General features: G+C 39.1%; 1 protein-coding gene across 3 annotated transcripts in view; it reads right to left on the bottom strand.

The window, feature by feature from the left end:
* The window catches only part of Ttc17 (tetratricopeptide repeat domain 17), a 144,154-nt gene that overhangs the window by 116,146 nt on the left and 18,082 nt on the right, over window positions 1–9,926 (bottom strand). For all 3 annotated transcript variants that reach the window (XM_008848928.2, XM_008848929.2, XM_008848930.3), the window contains exon 2: window positions 5,945–6,034. In XM_008848928.2, coding sequence (XP_008847150.2) covers window positions 5,945–6,034 — 90 coding nt within the window. The remainder of the gene's footprint in view (window positions 1–5,944; window positions 6,035–9,926) is intronic.

Genomic DNA, 9,926 nt, shown 5'->3' with positions numbered 1-9,926 from the left:
TCAGAAAAAAAAATCGACATATATTCTCCCTAATTAATGTGGATCCTAGAACCAAACCCTGATAAGTGAGTACGTATCCAGACATAACTACAGGAACAAGGATAATGGAAAGGAACCAAGGAGGTAAAGGAAAAGAAAGAACCTGAAAGAGAAGAACAGTGGGAAGCAGGCCTTAATAAGGGAGATATGGCTAAAAATTGGGTGAGTTTAAGGGAGGGGGGAGGGAAGGGTATACAAGGAATCTAGGGGATAAAGGGAAAGAAGGAGCTCAAGAGAGGTAGGACCATAGGAGAAGGGTATTAGTAAGGGAGAAAGGGGGAAATGGGGGCACCTTAAGTGGGATGTCTCAGTACAAATGTTTTCATTTCAAAATTTTTAATTGCTTTTATTATTGTGTATGATGTGTATATGTGAGTACTGGCATGCACAAGTAGAATTTCCACCAGGAGTTCCAGGAATTGAATTCAGGTGTAGGTTTTTGTGGGATGCACTTTACCCACTGAGCCATCTTACTGAACCCTCAATAATGACCTTAAACAGGCTTAAGCTGCTTGGCTGTTCTTTACCCAGCCTGAACCTTTCCTTCACAAGAACAGCACTGACAGTTCTGAGGCTGCCTTTCTATTCTCTCTCTTATTTGTAACATTGGAATGGACTGAGCAGGAAATTCAATCCGACAATCTGAGTTCCAATTAGTAAATTCAATCTGCTTTACTTACTGTGACTGCTGGTCTATTTGGATTTCTTTCAACCATGTATTTTGGGGTTTTCTTTTCCCTGATCTTTTACTCTCTGGCCTTTTTCTCGCCCTTAACACGTCTACATTCCCCTTCCTATACTGTCACTTTAGGTGCAGGTTTGGAAAGTACAAATTGCATTTCTCTACTGCAGTGCCTGCTCTGATTTTAGTTTTTAATCAGTAAATACTTCTGCATGCTTTGGGAAGAAAATAACAAAAACCTATAATACCATTATCATATATTAAAAATAATAATCTCTTAATATTAAATACCCAGTTCATGTTCAAGTTCCCAATTGCTTTGCCTCTCTTTTTGAAATAGTTCGTTTGGGGCTGGAGAGATGGCTCAGCGGTTAAGAGCACTGACTGCTTTTGGTGGGTTCTATTCCCAGCACCCACATGGCAGCTATGAACAGTCCTTAACTCCAGTTCCCGGGGAATCCGAAACCCTCTTCTGACCTCCACAGCATTGCATGACACAGGTGCACTCACATACATGCAGGCAATATACTCATACACATAAAATAAAATTAAAAAATATAAATATTAAAAAAAATTCTCTTTAGAAATAGTTTGTTTCCTCAAATCAGACACTAATGAAGCAAACTACCCAGTTCTGCCCAGCTCCCAGCACAGACAGACCCAGGATGCTCTCAATCATTGCCAGAGATGCTTCTTTTCGCAATGGACAGCAGTCAATGGAGAGACCTAAGTGGTCAAAGTGCTGAGAGCAAGAGACAGAGTGCTCAGCCCTAAATGGGACATTTGTATTAACCCTATCCCCAAGGCTCAGGGAACATCACAGGAGGCAAAAAGAATGTGAGTTGGAAGATGAAGAAGAGTGCTGTGAAATCCTGTCTTCTGACATGACATGGTTATTGCAATCATGAACTCATAGCAGCTGTGGTTACCTGCAAAAGACCAAACCAGCCAAAATCTCAGCAAAGATGGGTAGATGATCTCCAGGCACCATCCTGTCCTGAGGAGCTACTGGCAGTAGACAGTTTCTGGGGGAGGCAAAATCATTCTTTTGGGGGGATGTGGCTACTGGTAGGTTTCCTATGCTCCAGTGAATGCCCCCACACCCATGCACACATGGGAGCACTATCTGTTCTTAGTGGGTTATCCAGAAAAAAAAAATTTACAAATTTGGAAGGGGGCATGTGTTGGCAGGGATGTGGGGAGAGTTGGAGAGGGGAAATGAGAAGTGGATATGATCGTATTTCATTGCAAAAATGTATGAAAATTTCCAAAACAAAGAAAAAAAAAATCCAGCAAAGTCCACACTACTATGATTGGTTGGTGTGTCTGAATCTATTGCCGCCCAGCAGTTACCACATAATTTCTTTTCTCCCTTTATGATTTATTTAAGGAATCAGGCTGTTTGTCCAGTAGAGTTTGCCACTCTTTTGGAACTCCTGACTTTCTCCAACGTTCCTGTAGCATCTTCCCCCATTCTCTGTATTTCCTCATGCTCCATGAGGATCCAGGGTAAGAACCTTCTTGTTCATAGACTTATTTGACAGTCTCATGAAGCCTACAGACCACTTTCAGAATAATCTTTTAAACAGGTGAAAGAAATGGAATGACAAAGGAAACTAGTGGTAATAAAAGATGACTGATGTTGGGGGTTTAATTAGACAATTTGGTAAAACTTCTTAAACATGGAGATGTTCTTAAGTTTTTAAGAAGTTTGCCAAAAAAAGTTCCAATAGGATTTACTTTTATTTTCTCCCGAACATTATAAAAATTAGTAAACTGTTTTAACTAATCACCGAATATGCCCCAATCCAACTACATACTGTTAATTGCATTTAGTTTTACCTTCTAGGACACCATAAATTCACAACTTTTTCTCAAGGTTTGTAAGCCACCATTGCACATCCTATGTACTGCCACCCCGTGCGTTGTTCTTAGTTTTCATTTAGGTGAGGGCTGTGGTTATAAACATCCTCTGTGTGCCAGAAAACATCTTTATCTTATCTTTATTCTGGAATGTATTTTAAAGAACGCATTGTTCAGCTATCTTTCTCTTGGAACTTTGAAGCTATTCTTCCAGAGTCTTCCGATACATAAGAAGTCCACCTAGTAGTCACTATTTTGTGGATACACTGGCCTAGTCTCTCATGGCCTTGAGTCTGCCAGTAACTTGCAAGTTTCTATCTTCAGCCTAGACTTTTCTCTTGATTCTATAATTGAAGAACCAACTTCCCACTCACTATCGATCCTTAGATATCTATTAGGAGTCTCAAACTTAAACTTCATCCTTATAATTACTCAGTCAAAACCCTCAAGGTTCCTTCACCCCACCACCCTGTTCTAACTACTCTACAACTGTCTCCCATAACTAGCAGCTCTGCAATGGCTTCTAGGCTTTCCCCGGTTCCCAAGTCCAGAACCAGATTTAGGTATTTTGGAGTTTCTACCTCAATGTAATATTCCACCCTGAGATTACAGGAAATTGAGAGTGCAGCCACTGAACTACTGGATGATTTGTTTGCTTTTCTATTTATCAGGTTTTACTTTGTCTTTCTGCTATTTTTCTTCTCAGATTCTTCTTAAGAGCAAACTGGCTCCCCACCCATCTTCAAGCAGTAAATCTGGTTCCATCCTTCACCTTACCCAGCACTTGTATCTTAAACTCAGCAGAGCTGAGCTCCAGACACCCTAGCGTGTGGCTACCTATATTTTCAGGATAGTGTTTCCTCTTCACTTCAGCTTCCATAGGGACCTTTACATTGCTTCAAGGCCAGGCTATGTTTATTTTGACACCTGTATTTATATTTTACATGTTATTCTCGAGTATAAGAGTAAGTATAAACTCCCACACAAAACTTAATTGGTGGAGTCAATATTTTTGTTTTTGTTTTTTTGGTCTTTTTGAGACAGGGTCTCCCTGTAGCCTCAGCTGGTCTGGAACTCACTATGTAGACCAGGCTGGCTTTGAACTCACAGGGAGCCACCTGCCTCTGCCTCCTAAGTGTTGGGATTAAAGGCATGCACCACCATACCCAGCTTGGAGTTAATATTTTTTACTTATTGGATGAGTTAATTGAATTGGCCCTTACATATCATCTAACTTAATTCTATTTATACCACTAAAAACAACAGCAGTAAGTATACATAATGTGTCAATCAATGTGTCTATGCATCTAAAGTAAAACTAATTTCTGAACCACGGACATTTTTCTACATACTATGTTTAAATAAAACCAGATCATGCTTCAAAGCATGAATCCCTACAAATAAATCTATTGTTGCATTCCTAATATTAATGGGAAAAAAATCAACATTTCCAAATTTATAAGTGATAAAACTAGTGGTATCAAGGTGAGAGACTATCTTAAAAATGTTGACACATTTGGTTTATAAATATTCTAAAAATACTATTTACCTATGCAGTGCTAGTTAACAAATGTTAAAAGCGTTTCCCTTTCAATTCACACACACACACACACACACACACACATATATAAAATAGACATATATGCTAATAGTCATTTATATAAGTGAAATTCAGGGCTTTCATATAACCAGAAAATGAATTATTGACCTGGTTTAACAGTTAAGAGCTATGCTGGGGACACAGCTTAGTAGTAGTGCTTGTTCAGCATGTTGTGGGGTCAATCTCCACAGAACAGGAACAAAACTCCCCAACCCCCGAAAACAAGACAGGTGCCTTTTGCCTCTAGTTGGCCATAGCATGCTTTGAGAATTGAGCAATTCATTGTCTTTAGGTCTGTTTCCTCCCTTCTGAAATAAGATGATCTTTATGATTCTTGACAGTTGGAAAGCACTTTGAGTTTACACTTACCACTTCTATTCATTCCCAGTATATTCTAGCTCTCATTTAGCAAATTTGGTTTACTTTTATTCTAACTTATAGTTTCCTTAAAATTTGAATGTAATCTACATTGTAACTTTAAAAAATATATATATTTTATTTTATGTGTATGCATGTATTCCCTGCATGTAAGTAAGTGTACCCATGTGAAATGCCGACGGAGGACAGGAGAGTGTCGGATCTTCTGGAACTGAGTTATGGACAGTTGTTAGTTGCCATGTGAGTGCTGAGGTTTGAACCTGGGTCTTCTGCAAGAACAGTCAGTGTTCTTAACCGCTGAGCCATCTCTCCAGCCCCTACATTATAACTTTTTAAATTTTTTCTTGTCTTTTTTTTGAGACAGGGTCTCCTTGTAGCCCCAGATGTCCTGGAACCCACTATGTAGGCCAGGCTGGCCTTGAACTCATAAAGATCCACCTGCCTCTGCCTCCTAAGTGCTGGGATTAAAGGCATGCGTCACCACGCCCAGCATTGTAACTTTTAAGGAGACAGTTTGTGGGGGAAAATCTAATTTTTTCCAATAACTGCATGGTATTAAGCAAACCCAGCTTATAGAAATGAACGATGAAAGTTATTGCCTAAAAACAATGGTTGGTTTGCTTATCAAACAAGTCACATGTTTTCCAGCTTCCAGGTTTTAAAGTTTCAAGTTTTTAAAGCACAAACTTAACATCTTGCCTCAACCATGAGACAGATCATAGTGAGACCTTAGTTTTTACTCCTTCACAATGAATGAAAATGATAATTTGTAGTTTATTAAGCCATTTTTTCCTCTTTTTCTTTTCTTTTTTGGAGGGACAGTATCTTGCTACGTAGACCAAGCTGGCCTGGGATTATGGGTGTGTGCTACCACGCCTAGCTCCTTTCTTCCTTTTCAAAATTTTACTCTCCTAAGAGTATCATCAAAGATTTCTGCCCTCTTCATACCTGGTAAGGGGAAGAAAAGCCATAGAAACCATTCAAGGTCAGGTCAAGAGTTACACATACTCCTATACTGGGGTGCTCTGTTTCTCTATTACTCAAAAGCCACTTTTTTTTTTTGAGGCGGGATGCAGGCAGGGAGGTGGGGGAGTGATAGTGCTCAGTATGTGTTGCATACATGGACAACATTGTCTTAGAACAAATTTAGCACACACACACACACACACACACACACACACACACACACACCACTTTGACAAGATAATTTGCTTTTTGAGGAGACTCTGTCTACAAAAAAAAAAAAAAAAGGCATTATCGAAAGATTGCACATTCCTGCAAAAGTTGGGAGACCTGGGCTTAAGCTTTAGCTTTTCTTGGAACACCATAAGCTCCTGGGAGGTGCCGATTTCAACTGGTTAGCACATATCCGTTTGCCTCACCTCTAATTCTCTGAGGTAGTTAACTGTTGTTTCTTGTCTCATTAATATGACCAAGTCATGGGGATGTTTCAAGTTCATTGGTGAATCCACCTGTAAGAAAGCAGTAAATAATTAGACTCACATTTCATTAATGTCTATTTGGATTAATAAAGTCCCATTTAATATGACTTAAATTATTGTTCAATCTCCATAGTAATTTGTTAGTTTCTCAGTAAATCCCCAGAAGCATTTCAAAAGGGACCACATGTAGAGAGGGCTAGGAGTATTGCTCAGTGACTAAGTGCATGCATATGCAGGGTCCTAGGCTCCATTTCTCAGCACCTTGAAGAACTAAGGAAGAGAAGTGCTTGGTAATACATAATAACATAATTTCTTTAATATATTTTTTCAGGCCTGAAATAATGCAAAGAAGGTTGCCTAGTTTTGATAGCACTTTTCATACCTGAATTCACTTGGAAGCAATAAAAGGAATCTATTAAAACTACCTTTTTTTGAAGGCTGTTTGTAGAAGTCATAAATCAAAGATAATGTGAAGTAATTGGAGATTTATTATTTACAGCTTCTGGTCTCTGGATCAATAGATCTAGTGACTATGCTGCTGAAGATGTAAAAAAAATGAACTTGCACAGACTGGTAGCAAGCTTATAAATTTGTTCTAATTTTTTGGAGGGTTGTTTGATAACATATATCAAAATGTCATAAGCACATGATCTTTCACTTACCAAAGCAAACTTTAGGAAAGGAACATTCTTTAATAAGGAGGTAAACCTATATGTACAAGGATGCTTACTACAACAATGGTGGAAGAGAAAAGAAACCAAACACTGGGGCCAGAGAGATGGCTCAGCGGTTAAGAGCACTGACTGTTCTTGCAAAGGACTTGGGTTCCATTCCCAGCACCCACATGGTGGCTACAAACCATCCTTAACTCCAGTTCCAGGGAGCTCTCTTCTGACCTCTGTGGCATTGCATAACATGGGTGCACTCACATACATGCAGGCAATACACTCATACACATAAAATAAAAATAAATAAAATGTTAAAAATAAAGAAACCAAATACCCAGTTTCCTCAAGAAAGCAATGAAGACTCTGTCCAATGGAATGGAAAAAAGGAGAAAATGCAGAAGGTGCAGCTGGTGGCCAGATAAAAAAAGCCTCACACAGGAAGCAGAGTCTGCCTACTTTGCATGCATCCAGACCTCCAGAGGTAACTAGTGCATGGACTCTCTCAGTACTTTTAGGTGAAATTTTTAGAAAAAACAAGAAACTGCAGGAGGGAAAATGTATGTAGAGAATGGAATTTCCATTACGAATCCCTAACCATTCTGTTTACCTGATATTTGAAGAACTTGCCAGAAGAATGAGATGGATGAAGATAGCAATTTAAAGAATAATCTTAGTTTGGGATTACAAATGACCACAGAGGCTAGCTACACTGAATTATGAGGAGTACTTTGCATTTTCCTGAAGCTTTCGTTCAGCAGAGATGCAGCAGCTAGCAGAGGCACTGAGATAAAATGGTGAACAGAAGTCAGGTGGCTACTAACAGCTGTTTTCCTCTTCTTGAGGTGATGGCAAATAGCACAGATAGATCTTTGCCAGGTAAAGGTTTAGCAAAGGATGATTTACAGCCTGGCATATATTTTTACTGTAGAAATTTCAAGGCATTAAATTTTAAAATGTTATGGTAATTATCCTTGGCAAATGTCAACATGAATTCCTCTCCTTCTGCATACCTCTCCTCAGAAGGTATGTTTGACAAGCTTGTAAATATCACAACATCTATTTTGTCAATAAATGTTTATTAAGTCTCTATAAGCTAGGTCCATATGACTCAACACTTGGCATTTATATGTTCCTGTGTTCTTGCTATACAGTGAGTAAAGGAAAATCTTTAGCATTTAAAAAAAATAAATTTTGATCTTTTCAAATCTTTAGCATTAAAAAAAGTAATAATAAAAGTCAAATCAAATTACAAAGAAAGGCAGGAAGTGCATCTTCAAAGGATGTCTAGATGTTTGAAGCATAAAACAATAAAAAACAAACAAACAAAAACAATTGCCATAGGGAATCTTAGGAAGTCAGGGACCAGTGAATTGGTTCAGTGGACAAAGATACTTGTCAACAAACCCAGTGACCTGAGTGAGGAATCACTGGGATTCCTGTTGCACAGCTAAGAAAGCTGAGGGTCAGAGATGCTGAGCAATACCACCTGTCACACAGCTTGGAAGGCAGCAGAGTCAGGGTTACACTTTGGACTGGAGGAAATAATGGCCATGAATTAGGTTCCTGAGAGTAAGGTTATTGCTTTGAAGATATAAACTGCAAAAGGAAAGCGAAAAAAAAAAAAAAGGCTCAAGAACAAAACGAGAGGGAAAAAAAAAGACACAATGAGTGGGTAGTGTCGGGAAATTAGGAGTGTCCCAGCACTCAAGAAGATGAGCTGGAGGATTGTGAATTTGAGGTCAGTCTGGGCTATATAATGAGATTTTTGTCTGAAAAAACACGATAAAAATTTACTAACCAACCAAAACCAAGACATACTGCACACTAAAATTTCAATGCCCCTTCTGGATTTCCCACAAGTGACAAACTTGACCAATTTCCACTTCCTGAAGTGCAATGGATACCCGCAGTGACTGAAATCATAAAGGAAAAGCAGAATTACTTCATTTGCTCTATTTTAAAATAAGAAAGCTGGGTGTGGCGGTGCACAGCTTTAATCCCAGCACTCAGGAGGCAGAGCCAGGGGGATCTCTATGAGTTCAAGGCCAGCCTGGTCTACATAGCAAATTCCAGGCCAGCTGGGGCTACAGGGAGACCCTGTCTCAAAAACAAAAACAAACAAACAAACAAAAAACCAATAAAAAAGAAATGTGAAATATATTTAGAGCAAGATTTATACTGCAGGGAAACAGTAGGAATGTAAAAACCTCACTGTGTGAATTCCATTACCTGGAATTATCATTCTCCAGGCTTTCCAGGTAACAGTTCACTGTTACTGTAGCCACTGACTTCACAAATGATGACAAAATAACCAGGCAATTTTAATTCCATGTTATTTTCCTTTGGATACATTATATATGTATCAGATTATATATAACAGCAGTAAATATTTTATTCACACCAAGTTGACTTTCATGTATTTCATTTGTTTTCTCTAATGAACCTAGACACTGTTAATAGCTATACCTTCAATCAGAGCCCTAAGTTGGGAGTGGAGTCACTAAGTCCACACAGCAACAGATGGAAAGAGCACTGTAAGAAGAGAATCAAGGCCGGGCATGAGGCAGAGGCAGGCAGATCTCTGTGAGTTCAAGGCCAGCCTGGTCTATATAGTACGTTCCAGGACAGCTGGGGCTACAGGGAGACCCAGTCTCAAAAAGACCAAAAAAAAAAAAAAAAAAGAGAATCACTCCTTTGCCATGTTAGATAAAGCTCAACATTTTAAAGGCAGAATAACCAGTCTAAGTGTACACACACTTTTGATCTTCTATGAGGACAGGTTTGAGTGGATCACTTTTGGTCTCTTACAAAAGGACATTATTAAAAAAGCTCAATAATCGGGGGCTGGAGAGATGGCTCAGTGGTTAAGAAAACTGGTTGTTCTTGCAGAAAACCTGGGTTTGAATCCCAGCACCCACGTGGCAGCTAACAACTGTCTGTAAATCCAGTCCCAGGGGATCTATGTGACAGCCTCTTCTGACCTCCATGGGCATTGCTCAATAATAATTTTTAAAAAAGGGCACTAGACATACAGTAGTGACATAAGTTTAAGCCTCACACGCAACTTACTAGTTATGTACTTTTTTTTTTTTTTTTTTTTTTTTTTTTTTTTTTTTAACAGGGTCTCCCTGGAGTTTCAGCTGCCTGGAACTCACTCTGTAGAACAAGCAGGCCTTGAACTCACAAAGGATCTGCCTGCCTCTGCCTCCCGAGTGCTGGGATTAAAGGCGTGAGCCACCTTGCCTGGCTCTCTT

Source organism: Nannospalax galili, unplaced genomic scaffold (genome assembly GCF_000622305.1).
Source record: "Nannospalax galili isolate Female #2095 unplaced genomic scaffold, S.galili_v1.0 scaffold784, whole genome shotgun sequence".
In the NCBI taxonomy this organism is placed as follows: domain Eukaryota; kingdom Metazoa; phylum Chordata; class Mammalia; order Rodentia; family Spalacidae; genus Nannospalax; species Nannospalax galili.
The sequence above is the reverse complement of the archived record's forward strand: the minus strand, read 5'-3'. Positions and strand labels throughout refer to the sequence as shown.